At 43.5% G+C, this 23,193-nt stretch overlaps 1 protein-coding gene across 3 annotated transcripts in view; it reads left to right on the top strand.

The window, feature by feature from the left end:
• The window catches only part of LOC138638022 (cytochrome P450 2J2-like), a 310,015-nt gene that overhangs the window by 107,040 nt on the left and 179,782 nt on the right, over positions 1-23,193 (top strand). For all 3 annotated transcript variants that reach the window (XM_069726989.1, XM_069726990.1, XM_069726988.1), the window contains 2 exons: positions 341-531; positions 19,391-19,553. In XM_069726989.1, the coding sequence (XP_069583090.1) occupies positions 364-531; positions 19,391-19,553 (331 nt within the window). In that variant the 5' untranslated portion in view covers positions 341-363. The remainder of the gene's footprint in view (positions 1-340; positions 532-19,390; positions 19,554-23,193) is intronic.

Genomic DNA, 23,193 nt, shown 5'->3' with positions numbered 1-23,193 from the left:
CACTTACAGACCAAAAATGGGCCCACCAGTCTGAAAAAATTACAGACCTTTTTTCACTTATGAGAAAAAAAAGTGAAGCCATACAAGACACTTGTCTTCAGAATCCTGTGAGATTAATAATGCTGGTGATATATTTGTGGATTTTTACAAAAGAGAACCTATTCTTTAGCAGCATAAGATAAATCTACTGTGTTACCGTAACAAGGTGTACGTCTCTAATTTAATCCCATATGACAAAAGGTGTCCATGTCATATCTCAATATGCACATCTTTATTTTAGTAATTGGAAAGAGGAATTTCATGGTTTTATGTTCCTTTTCACTATTTTTTTTTTAAATAGATTTTAGAGATCACCCTACGAGAATGGATGTTATTTGGATACTTCTAGTTCTACTGTTGGGTCTCTTCAGTATTCAGCTCATGAAACTTCGTCAAGCTGCTGCTTTACTGCCCCCTGGACCAACTCCGTTACCCATCATTGGAAATCTTTTTACAATCAAATTTCAGTTTCATCATAGGACTCTAATGAAGGTAAGTAAAATGAGTCATATATGTAATCGTGCCCATTACTGTTTTTAAATAGAATTTTTGTTTTTGCCTATTTTTATTTAGAAAAAGAAACAAACATTTCAATAGCTTTTTACCTTTTACCCCTTCACCACCCAGCCCATGCGCATACCCAGGATCAAACTAGGGGGGAGGCAAGCCATGGTCATTCAGGTTGTAAAATTTTAGAACCAAAAAGGTGAATGAAATGAAAATTATATGTAATTATAGCAGTGCTTAATTAGATATTACAATTATTTGCTTGCAAATTTTTTTAAGTTTTTATTCTAATTACATGTCTAATACTAATATAATTTTTCTTGGGTTTGAAGAATAATTGTTCAAAACTTTCATTTCAATTCAGTCCTGATTTTCCATGAAGAATTTACGATGGATAGATGGATACTCCTCAAACACAACCCAGTCAGTCTGTCCTCTCCCATTGTACTTCTGAGCCAGGTCTTTACCCTTTGAAGGGTACTGAAAGATCATTCAACAGTAGCTGTGGTGGACAGTAAAGCACTTAATATGAAGAGTGCGTGCCTTGTTGCAGGGAAAAAAATATTAGCCTCCTCCAAAAGTGGAGCCACTTCAATGTACGGTACTTTAATTTGTCTTCTGCTAAATCCTTCTTTTTCCACAGATTATACCACAAATCTAATTCTGCAAAGATATCACCCAACCCATAAAACTCCATGAAAAACTTTGCATTTTTTTCCAAATCTTTTGAAGACATTTTTAGCATGGATGAAGATAGGATAAGGCAAAAGCAGGTGTATTTTCATGTGAGAATCTAACTGGTCGGAGCTAGAAGGCCAGCACCTTATTTCGTCGCTGGATCGCCCGCTGACATCGCTGAATTGGCGTGTGTGATGCCGATCCAGCGATTGTCTTCACTGGTAACCAGGGTAACCATCGGGTTACTAAGCGCAGGGCCGTGCTTGGTAACCCGATATTTATCCTGGTTACCATTGTAAATGTGAAAAAAAAAAAAAAAAAACCACACACACATTCCGGTGCCTGTCACATCCCCGGCGTCCACTTCCCTGCACTCCTCCTGCATCCTGTGTCAGTGCTGGCCGTAAAGCAGAGCATAGCGGTGACGTCACAGCTCTGCTTTATGGACGGCGCTTACACAGGATGCAGGAGGAGTGCAGGGAAGCGGACGCCGGGGATGTGACAGGCACCGGAATGTGAGTATGTGTTTTTTTGTTTTTTTTTTTCATTTACAATGGTAACCAGGGTAAACATCGGGTTACTAAGCACGGCCCTGCGCTTAGTAACCCGATGGTTACCCGGGGACTTCGGCATCGTTGGTCGCTGGAGAGCTGTCTGTTTGACAGCTCTCCAGCGACCACACAAGGACTTTCAACGATCACGGCCAGGTCGTATCGCTGGTCGTGATCGTTGGAAAGTTGCGGAGTGTGACGGTACCTTAACATTCAAAGATAAAGTTGGGGAGTTAAGATAAGGGATGATCAACGACCCATCTCCAGCATTCAATCGCTGTCTCAGATGGTGGATTACTTCTGTGTATTTGCTTTTGAGCAATTTGTGGAACTGATAACTCAACCCCGACTTTCTCCGCGATATCATGTGTTTTTTTTTTTTTTTTAAGTAATTCATGAGAAACATGTTTAATTTCTTGTCGCTCTTCTTGATGACATCAAGGATTTGGGCAATATGTTTCCTCACCATAATCAAATCCAGATTTTTACCTTGTAGAACTTTCACAACGGGTTCCAAAATCGCAGAGTATTTTGCAATCATAACTAAGCCTACGATGAAAATTGGTTTAGTAACTGCACAGTGCAATTGATAGGCAGATTTTCTTGCAGCATAGTTTCCTTCAACTGAGAGATGTTCTAGCGCATTGACGAGCTCATGGAAGCTTTCTGAAAATTTTCTTATGCTCTTGTATTTCTCAGACCATCTGGTCTCACAGTCTTGATAGATTGGGAATCAAATTCCTGCGGGCTGGTGACTCACGAAAGGATATTGTATCCTTAATCATTGCAATTTGTTTCTTATTTCTGGTAGTTTGTTAGCATCATTGACCAAAAGATTTAGATTGTGGCTTGAGCAATGGAAAAATAAAGATTTACTGTACTTTTTCTTCAGAATGGCATGCACACCACTTTCTTTTCTAGCCGTCGTAGAATAACTGTCAAATCCGAATCCAACACAATTCTCCGCTGAAAGTTTTTGATCAACTAAACAATTATCAATTGTTCTAGCGATTGTAGGGGCATCTTGAGATTTCAGCTCAACATAGCCTACAAATTCTTCTCTGTTTTTTTTTTTTTTTTTTTTTTTTTTCTTGATTCTCATCATAAAATCGAAATCTGATAGAAAGCTGTGAAGTATAGACTGCATTGTTTCGACATCTCTCTAAGTGACTCTTTAGCTTCTCATCACCACAGTCAATTCTCAAATTTAAAAGGTCAAAGAAAACCCCCTCATCTTCTTCCTTTCCTTTAGTGGCAAATCAAGAGTTCTACAAAATATGATACCAGAAATAATTGACAATATTTGTTTGTGTTGTTTTTTTCAATCATCTTCTGGTGACCACTTTGCAACTGGATGTCAACTGGAACATTTTCAAGAAAAGCGTTTGCATCAGCTGTTGAAGTTTTGTGATGGTGATTGCCGACGTGCTTTCTACAATCTTCATGTATATCTGTAAACCTCACCATGGCCTTAACATGAATGTCCCCAAAACTCCTTTAAATGTACCAATAACAAAAGGAAACCGAACACAGTGCATACAAAGAGCACCTTTCAAATGACTTGAGTACACCAACCAATGTGGAGGAAAATGGGGGGGGGGGGGGGGGTCTTATAGTCTGGACATATTGGCTCTGGCTGTGGTGAGGAGGTGGGGGAGTGGAATCGGAGGAGTAGCGGGTCACAGAGGAAGGAGCTGGCGGCTCTGGCTATCTCCTGTGCCTGTTGCTAAAGAGAAATGAATATTCACTGCATTCCACACCCATGGGCGTGGAGGGCAATGAATATTCATTTCCTCCTGGTATGATTGACTGGCCCCATCCCCATGCTGGTATGATTGGCCCCATCCCAGTCCTGGTATCCATGGCCCCATCAGAAAAGATGTAAAAAAAACAAAAAACCTCCTCCGCTCCCTCGGAGTTGCAGCATCCTGCTCCGGTGCCAGTAGCTGCTTAATGCTTGCAAGCAGCGCATGGCAGTGACATCACAAGCATAGCACATCTGCCAGAATACTCACAGGGTGTTCATCAGAGATCGCAGTGAGTATCCATTCCTCTTCCGTAGCACGCACTGTCAGCCACCTGCTTCCTGCTGCTGCCGGCGGTCACAAGTGCCGATACGTAGGAGAAATGAATATTAAAAATATGTCCCTGCCATGCGCTGCTTATAAGCATTAAGGAGCTTCTGGCAGTGGAACAGGACGCTGCGGAGGAAGGTAAGAGTGAAGGTTTTTTTTTTTGTTTGTTTTAATCTTTTCTGAGTGGGTCATGGATACCAGGAACTGGATGGGTCCAATCAATCATATCAGAATAAGAATGGTGGGACCATGCATACCAGGACTGAGATGTTGCCAATCATACCAGAATAAGGATGGGGCCATGCATATGAGGATAGGGATGAGGGGACCAAATTTACCAGGATAGGTGATCTTAAGTACAGAATTGACCACAATTTTTGCTTCAGTTTTTTTTTTTTCACCCTAATTTCCTCCTCTAAAACCTAGGTGCTTCTTATGGTCAGGTGCGTCTTATAGTCCAAAAAATACGGTATATTGATCTACCAGCAGCAGTTAAATTTTCTTTTCAAATGGCTGGAATCAAAACCAAAATCATAATTTGATGGTGGAACCCAGGAATTTGTAAGCAATTCCTTCTTTTTTTCTGGTGGTAACTTAAGGGCATAACCAACATAACGACCAATGTCCTTTTCATGGTAGCCATCATATTCTTCAATTGTTTTAGAGGTCCCAGTCCCAGGGACAGCTACATGTACAGGTGAAGAATTATAGACCCTTGTTCCATAATTGACTTTGAATCTGATGGTTCGGTCAGTTTAGTTTCATCTTCATCACATCATGGCTTCCACTTCCACTACTGTCATCTTGATCTTATTCAGTTTGAGAGGTTTTCTAACTGAAAATCCTAGAAATTAACATAGTACAGTTTGTAGGTGATTTATCTTTCATACATACTAAAAATATTGCGCGGATAGCGGATTTACACCTTTATCAACTACCATGGAACTTAACCCCCCTATTTGCATAGAAAGATAGACTCAGCATTCGCAAATTTGACATTTGCGAGGTTTTCCTGGAACGTAACCCTCGTGAATGAGGGATTACTGTACAGATAAAATATACATCTTCTAGCCCTTAACTCAAAACCTTCAAATTTTAAGATGTTACGTTATTTTACGATGGGTACGATTTTAGTATAAAATAAAGTAAATTTGGCCAATGTATGTTTATATTATAGACCAGTGATAAGCGAGTGGCGTAATATTCACACTCGCTATACTCATAATGTCCGAATAGCGAGTACAATGTAAGTCAATGAGTGGCTTCGCCCACATATCTGGCCATAAATTGAGGCTTTCTGGGACAGGGTGGATCAATCTGCCCTCACTGAGGTGCCAGCTCACTTTATGTAGTGAAGGGAGCTTTCAATTTGCATAAGATCGATAATGATCGACAAATCACTCACGAGCACCAGCGTTACTCAACGAGTATCTCGAATACCGTACTATTCTTGTGAATAGCGAATAGTAAAGATTACACTCGCTCATCACTATTATAGATCTATTGGAAAACATGGGATTTATGGTTAAATGTCTCTAGGCTGGGTTGCTTCCTCTCAATTTCATTTTCTACAGAAATTACTTACCTTTTTGGAACCAGTTTCTTATATCCATTTAGGTAGCCTCGATGTCTTCTAAATGTGAATAAGAAGGTAAACTAATAAATTATAACTCGAATAAATTTGAATGATTAGTTTACACTGTATTCCAAATTATTATGAAAATTTGGATTTAATTGTCATAAAGGTTTAATTGTTTGTTTTTCAAATAAACTCGTGAATGGTATTGTCTCAGGGCTCAATGGATCACTGAAATCAATCTTAAGCACATGTGATTAATTTTCCAGTTGATTCTAATTAAAGGAAAACTACTTAAAAATGATGTTCCATATTATTGTTAGGCCACACGTTTAAAGCAATATGGGAATCAAAAAGGATCTCTCTGCTACTGAAAAGCGTTAAATAGTGCAATGCCCTGGACAAGGTATGAAAACATTAGATATTTCACGAAAACTTAAGCGTGATCATCATACTGTGAAGAGATTTGTGACTGAAACAGAGCACAGAGAGTTGATGCAGATAAAGGCATAATGAGGAAGGTTTCTGCCAGACAAATTAATTGGATTAAGAGAGCAGTTGCCAAAATACCGTTACAAAAGCAGCAAACAGTTATTTGAAGCTGCTGGTGCCTCTGGAGTCCCTCGAACCTCAAGGTGTAGGATCCTTCAAAGGCTTGCTGTGGTGCATAAACCTACTATTCGGCCACCCCTAAACAGTGTTCACAAGCAGAAACGGTAGCAGTGGGCCCAGACATACATGACGATTTTCAAACAGTCTTGTTTACTGATGAGTGTCGAGCAACCCTGGATGGTCCAGATGGATAGAGTAGTGGATGGTTGGTGGCTGGCCACCATGTCCCAACAAGGCTGCAATGTCAGCAAGGATGTGGAGGAGCATAAATAGAGAAAAAATGAAGAGACTGGATCATAAGTAATTTAAACTATAAAAACCATCTATTTATTAATTACAAAAATATAAAAACATGACAACACTTACAATAACAAAGTGAGAAAAGGTCACACAAACGGAGTCTTCACAGAGCCAAAGGCTGACATCCCCTCTCTCCAAATAGAGTGTGGAGGAGTCAGGTTTTGGGCCAGAATCATGGGGAAACAGCTGGCAGGGCTCTTTAACCTCTTACCAACCTCTGCCGTACTATTACTGCGGAGGTCGGATCCCCTGCTTTGATGTGGGCTCCGACACTGAGCCCACCTCAAAGCTGGGACATGTCAGCTGTTTTGAACAGCTGACATGTGCCCGCAATAGCGGCGGGTGAAATCGCGATTCACCTGCCGCTACTAACTCGTTAAATGCTGCTGTCAAACGCTGACAGCGGCATTTAACCGGCGCTTCCGGGCGTGCCACCGGAGATGAGCCCATCGCCGACCCTGTCACATGATCGGGGTCAGCGATGCGTCAAGATAGTAACCATAGAGGTCCTTGGGACCTCTATGGTTACTGATGCTGACCTGCTGTGAGTGCCACCCTGTGGTTGGCGCTCATATCAAGTCTGCAATTCAGCTACATAGCAGCGATCTGATAATCGCTGCTATGTAGCTGAGCCTATCGAGTTGTGCCAGCTTCTATTGAAGCATGGCAAAAGTTTAAAAAATTGTTTTAAAAAATATGAAAAAAAAAATATATAAAAGTTTAAATCACCCCCCCCCTTTCGCCCCATTCAAAATAAAACAATAAAAAAAATCAAACCTACACATATTTGGTATCGCCGCATTCAGAATCGCCAGATTTATCAATAAAAAAAGATTAACCTGAACGCTAAACATCCTAGCGAGAAAAATTTGAAACGCCAGAATTATGGTTTTTTGGTTGCCGCGATGTTGCATTGAAATGTAATAACGGGCGATCAAAAGAACGTATCTGCACCAAAATGGTATCATTAAAAACGCCAGCTCGGCACTCAAAAAATAAGCCCTCACCTGACCATAGATCACAAAAAATGGTGACGCTACGGGTATTGGAAAATTGCGCAGTTTTAATTTTTTTGTTTTTAAGGAAAGTTTGGAATTTTTTTTTTTTACCACTTAGATAAAACGTAACCTAGACATGGTTGGTGTCTATGAACTCGTAATGGCCTGGAGAATAAAAATGTCAGGTCAGTTTTAGCATTTAGTGAACCTAGCAAAAGCCAAACCAAAAACAAGTGTGGGATTGCACTTTTTTTGCAATTTCACTGCACTTGGAATTTTTTTCCCATTTTCTAGTACACAACATGGTAAAACCAATGAGGTTGTTGAAAAGTGCAACTTGTCCCGCAAAAAAACAAGCCCTCACATGGCCATATTGACTGAAAAATAAAAAAGTTATGGCTCTGGGAAGGAGGGGAGCGAAAAATGAGAACGCAAAAAAGGAAAAGGGCAAGGTCGTGAAGGGGTTAAGGTTCCTGAAGGTGTGAAAAGGACCTCTGCAAAGTATATAGAGTTTCTGACTGACAACTTTCTTCCATGGTATAAAAAGCAGAAATGTGCCTTCAGGAGCAAAATCATCTTCATGCTGACAATGCACCATCTCATGCTGCAAAGAATACCTCTGAGTCATTGGCTGCTATGGGCATAAAAGGAGATAAATTCATGGTATGGCTGCCATCTTCCCCTGACCTCAACCCTATAGAGAACCTTTTGGAGTATCATCAAGCAAAACATTTGAGGTTGGGAGGCAGTTCACGTCAAAACAGCAGCTCTGGGAAGCTATTCTGACTTCATGCTAAGAAATACAAGCAGAAACTCCCAAAACTCACAAGTTCAATGGATGCAAGAATTGTGAAGGTGATATCAAAGAAGGGTTCCTATGTTAACATGTAACTTGGCCTGTTAGGAGGTTTTGGAGTTAAATAGCTTTTTTGTTCAGTGAATGTGACCTCCTAATGCTGCAAATTCCACAAATGAGCATTTTCAGTTCTTTAAAACATATCAAATGATTACTGTGCCTAATAATTTGGAACAGTGCATTTTGAGTTTTTATTCACTTTGGATATTATACTATTATCATTGGGAGGTTTCTTCAGTAAAATTCGATGTATATACAGCGCCCCAGAGACCTGGTCGTTGCAGTATGTGTTCTGTCTTCATACACGTTGATACGGTGTGTGATCCGACATACGGCATAAACCACTTCTGTCTCCCAAATAAGCAGACTGTTCTCTGTAGTCTAACTTGTTTATTGGTAAACATGAGCGCGGTAAAACTATAAGAATACAAATGATTTGTATAAGTATTGGGCAAATAATAACATGACTGCAACTAACAGGGAAAGCATACAGTATGATGCAACTTCTATAATAACTACATACAGCAGGTAACCAAAAATCACATTTCCTGTGTACTAGCTGCTATACAGTTAATCACACTCTGTACAACATTACATAGCAAGAACAGGGATAATGGTCTTACCGGATAATCTTAACCGGAATGGCAAGTAAGTGAGGTAGTTCAACACAGCAGATTAACACGTGTGTCCAGGGAAATACACAGAGAGAAAATGGAGTTTCCCCTTCCCATGATACCTTGGTGAATCCCAGAATGCAACACTCTAATAGTTACTGAAAAACACAGGTAATAAATTTAACCACCACTGGGTGGTGCTATAACACAGCAAAACCAAAACTATGGCATTAAACCTTTTTAAAGCTAGATACGAAACTGTCCTTCGCTAGAAAGGGCAGAACACTCCCCGCTTGGCATCAACTGATGCCACCCACAGGTTCTTTTGGTGAAAACAGTAAGACAAGTTCCGCAACTGGTCTGAGGAATAGCTTACTCTCCCCGGACTTGCCTACTTTGACCTCAACCTTACGCACTTTCCCATCTTTGCTTGGGAATATTTTAGTGATGAGGCCTAGTGGCCACTCATTACGGTGAGACTGGCTGTCTTTCATGAGAACGACATCACCGGTTTTGATGTTTGGTTTGTCGGTCTGCCACTTCTTCCTGAGTTGTAAGGTAGAGAGGTACTGCTTCCTCCATCTGTCCCAGAAGGTATTGGAGAGACTTTGGACTTGTCTCCATTGTCGTCTGTAGAGGTCCTTGTTGCTAAATTCTCCAGGTGGAGCGCTGAGAACGCTGGCTTTCTGAGTAAGTAACATGGCAGGAGTGAGAATGGTCAGATCCTCAGTCACTAGAAAGTGAAGTCAATGGTCTAGCATTAATGATGGCCGAAACTTCTGCCAGGAATGTGGTTAAACTTTCATGTGTGAGTCTTGCGCTACCTGCTTGCAAGAAGATGGAGTCAAGGATTCTGCGTGCCATTCCTATCATCCTCTCCCAAGCACCTCCCATGTGAGAAGAGTGTGGAAGATTGAAAGTCCAGGTGCATCCCTGCTCATTCAAGTATCTTTCCACACTGGTGGTGTCTAGGTTGGAAGGAATTTGAAGTTCTTTCACTGCTCCTACAAAGTTGGTACCTCTATCGGAGCGTATGTGCTTCACGGGCCCTCTGATGGCGATGAAACGTCGGAGTGCATTTATAAACCCTGAAGTGTCCATGGACTCAATTACTTCGATGTGGACTGCTCTGATGGACATACAGGTGAACATAACCGCCCAGCGTTTGGCGTTGGCTTGGACTCTTCTAGTGTGCCGTGCAACCACAGGCCATGGCCCGAATACGTCCAGTCCGATGTTGGTAAAAGGAGGTTCTGTACGAAGTCTGTCTGGTGGGAGATTGGCCATCTTTGGCTTTTGAGTCCTGCCACGGAGTTTGCGACAAATCACGCAGTTGTAAATGAGTTTACTCACGCACCGCTTTGCTCCAACTATCCATAGTCCAGCAGTTCATAGATTTCCTTCGGTAAACAGTCGGCCCTGATGTTTCACCAAGACGTGGTGGTGTTGCACAAGCAGGGTCGTGACATGATGATGTCCAGGAATTATTATAGGGTGTTTCTCCCCAAATTCCACTTCAGCTTCTTGAAGACGACCTCCAATTCTTAACAGCCCATCTTGGTCGATGATTGGATCAAGCTTCAAGACACTGTCTCTAGAGACAGGTTGGTTTTTATTGAGGTTATCTATTTCTTTGGCGTAACATTCACGTTGTATGGTACGAATTATAACGTTCTTGGCATTTTCCATGTTTGGAACGGTAAAGGCAAGCTTGCAGTGGTGCCAACCTTTGCAAGGTTCCTGGATGGCGGGTGACGTTGACTTGTAGGATCGAGCCGCATGAATTAAACAAGCGAGGGCACGAACAAGCGAGTTCCAAGTTGAGAACCTATTGAAACGGTGGGATTTGAGGTGATTGTCTTTAGTCACCGTATGTAGGACGGATACCTGAGGGCGGATTTCTTCATCTGCCTCCGGATCTACCAGCTCAAAGATGTTTGACTCGTCCGTGTATGGCGTCGAACGGTATAAGAATGTTGGGCCAGTAAACCAGGTTGTGTCTTTAAGGTGTCTTGCTTCAATGGATCTGGTTGCGTGGTCCGCAGGGTTGTGGTTTGTGGACACATAATGCCACTGTTTAGGGTCGGTGGATCTCCTGATCCTTAGCACCCGATTGCTGACGTAGACATAGAAACGACGAGTTTCATTGCAAATGTACCCCAACACTACCTTGCTGTCAGTGTAGAACTCGATTTCTTTGACCTCCAGGTCCATTTCTGTTGAGATAAGCTCAGCTAACTCTACTGCTAACACAGCTGCACAGAGTTCCAGTCTGGGTACTGTGTGTTCACGGAGCGGGGCCAGTTTTGTCCGGCTCATAACAAGCCTCACGTGGCATTGTTCGTTGATGTCAATAGTTTTCAAATACGCCACTGCTGCAATTGCTTTGGTTGAGGCATCGCAGAAGATACAAAGCCTTTGCATCTTGATTTCTGTTGATGGCACAGAAGCATATGGTCGTGCAACGTAGAGACTTGACAGGGCTTCTAACGAGTTCTTCCATCTTACCCACAAGTCTCTTTTCTCACTGGGAAGCGGATCATCCCAATCGGACGTCTCTTGGGTGAAGTCTCTCAACATCATTTTACCTTGGATAGTTACAGGAGTTACAAATCCCAGAGGATCGTACAAGCTGTTCACAACGGACAGGACGCCTCTACGCATGAAAGGTTTCTCTTCTTCGCTGATCTGGAAGGTGAATGCATCCTTTTTCAAATCCCAAAGTAAACCCAGGCTCCGCTGCATAGGGAGGGAGTCCGTGCTTAAATCCAAGTCTTTTAAATCGGTTGAGTAATCTTGAGAGGGAAAGGCTGCCATTAGTTTTTGGCTGTTGGAAGCAATTTTGTGCAGCCTCAAATTGGATGAAGCGAGCATTTCTTGTGCCCTTTTCAGGAGACTGACTGCCGACTCATCTGTGGGTGTGGATTTCAGGCAGTCATCTACGTAGAAATCCTTTTCCACAAAAGATCTTACATCCGATCCATACTTTGCTTCACCCTCCCTGGCTGAATGTCTAAGCCCATAGATAGCGACAGCAGGGGAAGGGCTGTTCCCGAAGATGTGTACCTTCATACGATATTCCACGATGTCCTTGTAGGGGTCATTATCGCGGTACCAGAAAAACCTCAAGTAGTTTCTGTGTTCTTCTTTAACAAGGAAGCAGTGAAACATCTGTTGTATGTCGGCCGTAAATGCTACTGCATCTTTGCGGAAACGAAGGAGTACTCCCAGAAGTCTGTTGTTGAGGTCTGGACAAGATAGAAAGACGTCGTTTAAAGAAACACCTTCGTATCTGGCACTTGAGTCAAATACCACTCTTATCTGACCAGGTTTCTTCGGATGATACACGCCGAAATAGGTAAGTACCAACATTCCTCGGAATCTTGAAGTACAGGTGCAATTTCCGCGTGGCCACTCTGGAATATTCTCTCCATGAAGGTAAAGAAGTGTTCTTTTGTCTCTGGTGACTTCTGCAGTTTGCGTGTAAGGGAGACAAATCGACTGTACACAAGTTCTCTGTTGTTGGGTAAGCGTTGCCTCTGTGGTTTGAATGGTAAAGGTGCGACCCAACTCTTTGATTCATCTCTTACTATCTCTCGCTCCATGATGTCCAAGAACAGTCTGTCCTCTATGGACGTTGCTACCTGGTTGTCTTCTCTTGTCCTGTGGAAAACTGTGCACCCTATATGATCTTGCTCACCGTCGCATGCATGGTCTTCACAGGAAGGATCAGCTAACGGCCAAGATGGAGGGGTGTTGTGTGGCAATTCTTTAATCAGGAAACTGCTCTCGCATGGCTGGAAGAGAGACAGGCGTCCATTCTCGAGGGTATTGGTGAGCATGCTGTTGACTGATGTCGGCCTGTGTGCTCCAGCCAAACAGACGTCTCCCACAATGACCCATCCTAGGTCAAGTCTCTGAGCATATGGGGCGTTTTGTGGGCCGTTGATCTGTCCTCTAGCCTTGTGGACCTGTAAAATGTCTCTTCCGAGGAGTAAGACGATAGGAGCTCCTTGGTCAAGCTCCGGTATCAGGTGAGCTATACATTTCAAGTGGGTATGATGACCTGCTACCTCTGGTGTAGGTATCTCTGACCTGTTGTCGGGAATTTGATTGCACTCCAGTATCGATGGCAAGGATAAGCAGGTTTGACCGTCTATAGACTCTACTTTGAATCCGGTCGCCTTTCTCCCCGCCGTCTCGACAGTACCTGCACATGTCTTCAAGGAGTACGGAGAGCCGGGACCAGCAATGTTGAAGGTGTTGAAGAAAAAGGACTTAGCTAGAGACCTGTTGCTCTGATCGTCCAATATTGCATATACCTTGATTGCCTTATCCCGTTGGCTCACTGGGAATACTCTGACAAGACAGATCTTCGAGCAGGATCTCCCTGCTACAAATTCCTTGCAGATCTCTGTACACTGAGAAGTGACCACTGGGGTGTCAATGTCGGTGTCCGTCTGTTTTTCGGCAGACTCTTCTACTCGTGACAATACCCCTGAGGGTGGTCCAGGGTGTAAAGCCGTGTTGTGCTCCACACTACTGCATTCTGCGCATTTCACACTGGTTTCACAGTTCTTGGCGAAGAGTGAGGTAGTCGCGCAGCATCTGAAGCATATCTTGTTTTCCCTTAGGAAGCTCTTACGGTCTTCTAGAGGCTTCTCCCTGAAGGCTCTACATTTTAGTAGAGGATGAGGTTTCTTGTGTAGGGGGCAGTGTTTGCTGGGATCCTGAGGTTTGTCCTCCTCTGGAGAGGACTTACTTGCCCTGTATGGAAAACCTGTGGAGGTAACATTAGTTTTGTGTACTGCCACTGGTGTTTTACACCGGAGGCAGTGGTACATGACATAGTGAAATCGAAACTGGGGTCATTTCTAACTTTAGCCTGCTGAGCAACAAAGTCTACAAACACCCTGAAAGGAGGAAATGGCACCTTATGAGCCTGTTTGTAACGGGACCCGTGACTGACCCACTTTTCTTGTAAATTGTAAGGGAGCTTTTGGACAATCGGGTTGACACCTCTGGCAGTGTCCAGGAATGCCAACCCTGGTAGGTCACCTTCTGCCTGAGCAGCATGTACCTCCATTAACAAGTCGCTCAGTTCCCTGAGCTTTTGATAACCCTTATTTGCTATCTTGGGGAAATCATCAATTCTTTTATACAAAGCATTTTCTATAGCTTCTATTGACCCATAACATTCTTCGAGTCTCTCGCACACCATGCGAAGTCCTGTGTGTGGGTACTTTATGTTAATGTTCCTGATTCTTTTGGCGTGTTCAGCTGACTCGTTCCCAAGCCACTTAACCAGTAGATCTAACTCTTCACTACTGGAAAGATGCAAGTCTCTGATGGCATTCTGGAAGGAGGCTCGCCATGCTCTGTAGCTTTCAGCTTGATCAGTGAACTTTACAAGTCCCTTGGTGACCAGCTCGCGGCGGGTAAAGAACCTTGCAAAGTTCATAGTGGCTGAGTCAGTGCCAACATGAGCTGGTGTGCTGTTGCCATGCGGTGTGTGGTGCATCCTCATACCTGGTAGGAGCTTCTGGCTTAGGAAAGTCTGTATAAAACCGTTCTGAAGCGAAGGGTGTCCCTGTCAGTCTGGGAGGAGGCCGTACCTTCTGTTCTGTAAGACGATAGTGGTGGTCGACGTCGTTTCGCAGTATACCTTCCTGCTTCCAGTACGGTGTTTGGGGGAAGGATCTCTGGTAATCTGTATAGGCTGGTTGGTGTAACGGATCAGAGTTGTCTTCAATTCCGGGATGTTGGTGGACATATTCTGAGACGCGTTGAGCAGGGTCCTGACGGATCAAGGTCTGGTCCACGTACGTCGTTGTCACGCTCAGATTCGGGAAACTCCACGGCTTCTAAGAACTCAGCTTTGGCTATTGCGGCTGCTGCTTCTTTTTCGGCGGAAAGCCTTTCTAAGGTCGCTCGCAGGCGTGCTGTATCTGCGTCTCTATCGGCTTGCAGGCGAGCTCTTTCTGCTTCTTGCTATGCTTGTCTTAACTTTAACTGCATCTCTTGTGCAGCGAAGGAGGATCTTACCTTCGCCACCTCAGCTTCTGCTCGGGCGAGGGTGACAGACCTTTTTCGAGGAAGACTTGCTAGAGCGGCTTGTTTGAGACCTCGTCCTGACTGAGGATGCTCGACTTGCAGACATCGTGTGTCTGTTTGCAGGCTGTAGGACGTCTCAGAGCGGGTAGGAATGACTTCAGCGTAGACTGAGACGTGTAGCGCTTGGCGGGCAATATGGCGGCCGCTGCGGTATCTGCAGGCTGTGCGGTGAGGTACAAGCGGCTGTGTAAGTGGTCTTGTTATTGCTGGCGTCTAGCCTGGTTTTGCTAGCCTCCGCTGGTATTTAGCTTCTGTTTTACTGCTTGCTGGTATCTAGCCTGCGTTTTACTGGCCTCCGCTGGCGTCAAGAATCCGTTTTACTGTTCTGTCTTCATACACATTGATACGGTGTGTGTGATCCGACATACGGCATAAACCACTTCTGTCTCCCAAATAAGCAGACTGTTCTCTGTAGTCTAACTTGTTTATTGGTAAACATGAGCGCGGTAAAACTATAAGAATACAAATGATTTGTATAAGTATTGGGCAAATAATAACATGACTGCAACTAACAGGGAAAGCATACAGTATGATGCAACTTCTATAATAACTACATACAGCAGGTAACCAAAAATCACATTTCCTGTGTACTAGCTGCTATACAGTTAATCACACTCTGTACAACATTACATAGCAAGAACAGGGATAATGGTCTTACCGGATAATCTTAACCGGAATGGCAAGTAAGTGAGGTAGTTCAACACAGCAGATTAACACGTGTGTCCAGGGAAATACACAGAGAGAAAATGGAGTTTCCCCTTCCCATGATACCTTGGTGAATCCCAGAATGCAACACTCTAATAGTTACTGAAAAACACAGGTAATAAATTTAACCACCACTGGGTGGTGCTATAACACAGCAAAACCAAAACTATGGCATTAAACCTTTTTAAAGCTAGATACGAAACTGTCCTTCGCTAGAAAGGGCAGAACAGTATGGTACTCTGCCGCTAAGGGGAGTTGCGGTACGTCTGATGGCACTAAGGAGTTCTCCTGACCAGGTATCACCAGAACACATTACACTTCACACTCCGGCCACTAGGGGGAGAAAAGGCTTTATTTATTGGGCCACTCCTCACATTGGTAAAACTATGGGTTGGGGAGGAAGTTAGTCAGAAGCTGACTGGGTTGGAACCAGGCAACATCCCGTGGCAGGGGGTGTTGCAGGGAGAAGGCACAGGGGGGGGGGTCCCTGTCAGGCGTGGGAACCTGGCAGGTGCCTAGCGAACAGAACAGAACGTAATGGAACCGCACCTGCACACCCTGCGGCGGTATCCTAAGAAAGACACGAAGGGAAGGATATTGTGGAACAGTGTAAACGAGATCAAGCACAAAGGAGAGCCAATAGGAGTCGTGCCGAGAGACAGAGGCAACATCTTACTGAGGCGCGTAGTCGGTGGCCGGAACACCGCAGGAGCAACTGACTTCAGGCCTTACTTCAAACTCAGCCGGACAGTTAATTATAGGTTGGCTGTCTACCTTACTACACCTACAAAGACATAGGGGGCAACGCGTGGAGAGGGGCGTCTCTAGGGTCCCAGAAGAGCTTTGAGCCTTCCCGTCATACGGGTGGCGTCCTAGCCATAACATACCTGGGGGACGTAAGAAACTAGTAACATCTGGAACCAAAGAACGAGAGAGCTGTAGAGAACGAACGAGAACAGCAGTTGTGAGGACTATTCCAAATGCTCAGCAGGGTAGGACTACAACACACAGGCGCTAGTGGTAGGCAACTATTTCCATCTGCGAAGGAAACTCTGGATGTGCCCACCGGACCGGCCGGTCTCAGAGAGCCCTGTTAAACGTACTCTGGATTGAGGATCCTGAAGCCTTCAGTAAAGAGACTGCAACCCTGTCCTCATTATTGACTGCGCTTTACACCATCACCATCCACCTACACCTTACTGGGAAGCTCTGGGGACATACTTCACCTGTGGGAAGTTATACCATCCAGCTGCCATTCCATCACCCCAGCGGACCCCATAGCAGCGTCAGTCACCCTGAGCAAACACCACAGGTGGCGTCACGAACCCCTGACAGACTGTACCACCTTTATTGGATGCCCCTTAGCAGGGTCGCGGACCGGGTCTAGCCACCGTGACAGCCTCAGCACCGAACCAGAGAGGCCCGGTATCGAAACGCGTGGCCCTGTGTCTGGGGGCGCTCCATATACTCGAACAGGTGATGACTTTGACAAGACTGACTCCTTTTCCCCGACCATTTAGGAAAATCCGAGAAAAATGTAATCTGCCTAATAATTTGGAATATGGTGTAAAAGAAACAGGTGCGCTCACATGCTGTATATTTATGCATTTATGCAACGCTATTTAGCGCTGCGTAAATGCAGTGAAACGCAGCTCCGTAATTCATCCCAGCAAAATCAATGGCTTTTGCTGAAATGCGTTCACATGGTCCTTCTTTTTGCAGATGCGCATTGCACTGCAAAGTGTGTCCTCAAAAAGAATGACCATGTCAATTCTTTCTGCGCTTTCTTTCTTTTTCACTCACCTCGCCGGGTTCCCACGGTGATCGCTCCTCATCTAGGCACCGTAGGACCTGGCACAGGACCTTTAACAGCACTGGGCGACATATGACTGGGCGACGTCACCGGTCACATGGTGCTTCTGGGTCCTAGAGCCCGCGCTCTCAGCTGCCCGGCAGGGGATTAGAAGACACTGGTGGTCACTGAGGGAGTGCTGCGAGGTAAGTATAAAGCGCAGTAAGAAAATATATAATAAATATTTTATAAATATTTTTTTTTTTTTTTTTTTCTTAGACAGGGGTGAACTTAGCCACACTGCTGCCTGAGGTGAACTTCAAAACGGTGCCCCCCCAAACACATATACAACCCCCATAGGGCTCCCATATCATATACAGCCCCCCCCCAAAGGGCTCCCATAATTGGAGCCCTATGGGGGGCTGTATATGATATGGGAGCCCTATGGGGGGATGTATATGATATGGGAGCCCTATGGGGCTGTATATGATATGGGGGTCCATCTCATATACAGCCCCCCATAGGGCTCCCATACAGCCCCCCACATTATCTCCCATCAGGTCACTGTCTGATTTAACAAGTATTTACATTTTTTTTTTTTTTTTTTTTTTTTTTTTTTTTTTTACTTCGTCTTCTCTCCTCCTAGCAGCTTCAGCAGTCTCCCCAGCTTGTGTGCCAACGCTGCACTGCAGGACTCGGGGCACTCAGTGATGATGTCATCACTGGCTCCAGTCCCTGCTGTGCTGATCTGCAGTGCAGAGCGACCGGCAGACTCTGAGGTTGAGATTAAAGCTCCTACTAGCGGCTGCAAGTGCCCTCCGCTCCGCTGATGCATCATGCCGCCCTGCCCTCTGCTTACCGCCGGTGCTGCCTGAGGCTACCGTTACCTACTCAGACAGGTGGGGGTCGGTGGCCTCATCATGATAGGTGCGCGCCCCTGCTTCTAAAAGGTGCATCTGCCCCTCGGTGGGTACGCCAATGACCCAGCCTATTTTCACCACCTTGACTGAGGCAAATTTTACAATTCTGACCGGTGTCACTTTATGTGGTAATAAATCTGGAACACTTCAACGTATCCCAGTGACTGTTTATTTCAAGACGCATTGTATTTTATGTTAGTGGTAAATTTATGCCAATTTTGTTTGTGATTATTTGTGAAAATATCAGAATTTTGGGGCAAAATGTATAAAATGCAATTTTTAAAGTTTAAATTTTATGCCCTTAAACCAGAAAGTTATACCACACAATAGTTTAATAAATAACATTTGCCACATGTCTACTTTATAGAAGCATCATTTTTTAAACATTTTTGTTAGGAAGTTAGAGCAGTTAAAAATTGCTCAGCAATTTTTATGATTTACAAAAATTAGTTTTTGTAGGAACACCACATTTGAAGTGATTTTGAGGGCCCTATGCAATGGAAAATACCTAAGAGTGACACTATTTTAATAACTTCACCCCTCAAAATACTCAAAACCACATTCAATAAGTTTATTGACCCTTCAGGTGCTTCACAAGATCTAGACTAAATTCTTGCACATGTCTGCAAGAATTTTATTTGCTTACAGTACATGCAGTCATATGCCAACTAAATGGGTGTGGCATCGCTCAATGCAAGTCTAGTTGAATGTGGCCGGATGCATGCAAATTCCAAATTTTCTTATGTTGATGGAGGAAATGGTTGCATATGAACCTCATCTCTGATAAGTTTAATGGCACTTGGTCGTCCTCGTTGGAATTTCACTGTTTTGGTTCAAGTTTCCCAAAATGGCTGGGCTGATCCTAGGATTCAGTACACTGATAAGGCATACATGGTTGCTATTTGCCATATGTTGTCTAGGGTATGAAATGTAAATGTTTTGGTGGTTTTTACTATCAATTAGAACAGTTCATATATGAGCAGGTAACTGTTAGCTTTTATAATTATGTTGGGAAATTTAATTTGAAATATATTTCTTTCCTTTTATACACAGTTGTCAGAGATTTATGGGAACATCATGACTATTTGGGTTGGACACATGCCAGTGATTGTGGTGACTGGATATGAAACTGTAAAGCATTGCCTGATCGACAACGCAGAACAGGTGTCAAATCGACCTACAACACCATACTTTCAGCTCTATGCTGAGGAAAAAGGTAACTAAGTAATTTTACGTCAGAGTAAACTAAGAAAAGTGGAATTGTTTTGTATTGTGGGATTTGTACTTGATAATGAGAAACTAATGCACCCCTCCCTCCCTGTTACAGAAGATGATTGGTTTCTGCCAGTGGTTATGGTGCGTTGTACCCATTTTATCATGTTCAGGAACACCACCTGATACACCACACAAACCATATTTAGGACATTAATTTCAATCTATTTCAAATAATTCACCATTCATGGACTTTCATAAACCCTACATACAGGTAACCAGATAAGACGTCCACCATTGTGATGTATTGCAAGTCTCCCACAGTCATGGTAAAATGAAAACTGATCTCTGATTGGCATCAAAGAAAGTTTTGCTATAAGACAATTTGTTGAACAAGGCCCGATTAAGCGATTAAACATTATACTGTAAAAAATCACACAAGTGAAACGGGTCAGTTTTTTACAACATACTGTATATAAAGTGGCTTGAAAAAGTATTCATACCCCATGAACTTTTCCATATTTTTTCACTTGGGGTACGTGTCCACGTTCAGGATGGCCGGCGCTTTGGATGGAGCGGAAAACTCGCTCCGCCCCTTCTGGAGACGCGATGATGCCGGATGTGCTCATTGCACACATCCGGAATTATCGCACCCCACACATTGGGCCCTGTGTTATACCTTGCAGCGGCGCTGTGTCGCCACAAAGTAAACGGACATGCTGCGATCTAAAAAGACGCGCTGCATGTCCGGAGTCGCAGGGCCGCCGGATGCGTGCTACCACGCATAGTGGAGACGGGATTTCATGAAATACCCTCCGCTATGCTGTAACATCTGGACGCTGCGTGTTTGATGCTGCGTCTCTGTGCAGCGTCAAACACGCAGCGTTTCCTGAACGTGGAAACATACCCTAACAAACCTAAATGTTGTTTGTTTGTATTTTGTGATACACCAACTAGTGATGAGCAAGTATACTCGTTGCTCAGGTTTTTCCGAGCACGCTCAGGTGCTCTCCGAGTATTTGTTAGAGCTCGGAGATTTAGCTTTTTTTCGCCACAGCTGCATGATTTAGGGCTGCTAGACAGGCTGAATACATGTGAGGAATGCCTGTTTGTTAGGGAATTCCCACATGTATTCAGGCTGTCCAGCAGCCGTAAATCATGCAGCCGAGGCGATGAAAACAATCTCCGAGCAATAACTAATACTCGGAGATCACCCGACAGACCGTGCTCGGGTAAACTCGAGCAACAAGTATACTCGCTCATCACTAATACCAACACAAAGTATCAAGTATTTGTGAAATGTAAAGGAAATCATACATGGTTTTGATTTTAACTAATTTGTGACATGCATTGGTATTCAGCCCCCTGAGACAATAATTTGTAGGACTACCTTTCTTTGCAACTACTGCAGCAAGTCTTTGGATTATGTCTCTACCAGCTTTGCGCATCTACAGGTTAAAATTTTTGCAAACTAGCTCTAGCTCAGTAAGATTGAACGAAGAGCGTCTATGAGCAGCAATTTTCAAGTCTTGCCACAGATTCTCAATGGGATTTAGGTCTTGACGCTTGACTGAGCTATTCAAACACATAAATATGCCTTAATCTAAACCAGGGGTCTCAAACTCAGCTGGGTATATGGGCTGCACATAGAAAAATGTGAATTTGAAGGGCTGCATTCTTTGCAGGACAAGATGACATTTTTAGTGATACCAAATAGTTTTTCTATACACCTTTTGATCATTTTTTTAAACATTTTTGGTTTCTTTTTATTATTTAATTTTTTTAAATGGCATTCATCGTATTGGTTATGGTACAGTTTTACAGCTTGGGTAATTACAGGTGTGGTGGTAATATGTGGTCTGGTCGTGGTGCGGCTGTATTTGTCCCTTGTATGTGGTATTATTTGGTCACTATGTGGTGGCAATATGTGGTCTGGTCATGATGTGATGGCATTTGCCCCTTGCATGTCGTATTATAGGTCACTATGTGGTGGTAAAATGTGGCGTGGTCATTGTGTGACAGTATTTGTCCCTTCTATGATGTATTAACCCCTTCACCCCAAAGCCTGTTTTCACCTAAGTGACAGGGCCAATTTTTACAATTCTGACCACTGTCACTTTATGAGGTCATAACTCTGAAACGCTTCAACGGATCCTGGTGATTCTGACACTGTTTTCTCGTGACATATTGTACTTCATGATAGTGGTAAAACTTCTTCGATATGACTTGCATTTATTTGTGAAAAAAACAAAAATTTGTCGGAAATTATGAAAATTTAGCAATTTTCAAACTCTTAGTTTTTATGCCCTTAAATTAGAGAGTTATATCACATAATATAGTTAAACAACATTTCCCACATGTCTGCTTTACATCAGCACAATTTTGGAAACATAACTTTTTTTTGTTAGGACGTTATAAGGGTTAAAAGTTGACCAGCGATTTCTCATTTTTGCAACAAAATTTGCAAAACCATTTTTTTACGGACCACCTCACACTTGAAGTGACTTTGAGGGGTCTATATGACAGAAAATGCCCAAAAGTGACACCATTCTAAAAACTGCACCCCTCAAGGTACTCAAAACCACATTCAAAAAGTTTATTAACCCTTCAGGTGCTTCACAGGAATTTTTTGAATGTTTAAAAAAATTGAACATTTAACTTTTTTTTCACAAAATTTTTACTTCAGGTCCAATTTGTTTCATTTTACCAAGGGTAACAGGAGAAATTGGACCACAAAATTCGTTGTACAATTTGTCCTGAGTACGCCGATACCCCATATGTGGGGGTAAACCACTGTTTGGGCACATGGCAGAGCTCAGAAGGGAAGGAGCGCCATTTGACTTTTCAATGCAAGATTTGCTGGAATTGAGATCGGAGCCCATGTCACGATTGGAGAGCCCCTGATGTGCCTAAACAGTGGAAACCCCCACAAGTGACACCATTTTGGAAAGTAGACCCCCTAAGGAACTAATCTAGATGTGTGGTGAGCACTTTGAACCTCCAAGTGCTTCACAGAAGTTTATAATGTAGAGCCGTAAAAAAAAACGTTTTATTAATTTTCACAAAAAATGATCTTTTTGCCCCAAATGTTTTATTTTCCCAAGGGTAAAAGGATAAATTGGACCCCAAAAGTTGTTGTGCAATTTGTCCTGAGTACGTCGATACTTCATATATGGGGATAAACCACTGTTTGAGCGCATGGCAGAGCTCGGAAGGGAAGGAGTGCCATTTGACTTTTCAATGCAAAATTGGCTGGAATTGAGATCGGAAGCCATGTCGCATTTGGAGAGCCCCTGACGTGCCTTAACAGTGGAAACCCCCCACAAGTGACCCCATTTTGGAAAGAAGACCCCCTAAGGAACTTATCTAGATGTGTGGTGAGCACTTTTAACCCCCAATTGTTTCACTAAAGTTTAGAATGTAGCATTGTGAAAATTAAAAAATCATTATTTCTTTCCACAAAATGATGTTTTAGCCCGCAATTTTTTTTTCCCAAGGGTAACAGGAGAAATTGGACCACAAATGTTATTGTCCAATTTGTCCTGAGTACGCTGATACCCCATATGTTGGGGGGAACCACTGTTTGGGTGCACGGCAGAGCTCGGAAAGGAAGGAGCGCCATTTGAAATGCAGACTTAGATGGA

This window comes from Ranitomeya imitator, chromosome 5 (assembly GCF_032444005.1).
Source record: "Ranitomeya imitator isolate aRanImi1 chromosome 5, aRanImi1.pri, whole genome shotgun sequence".
Lineage (NCBI taxonomy): Eukaryota > Metazoa > Chordata > Amphibia > Anura > Dendrobatidae > Ranitomeya > Ranitomeya imitator.
This window is presented reverse-complemented; position numbering and strand designations above follow the sequence as displayed.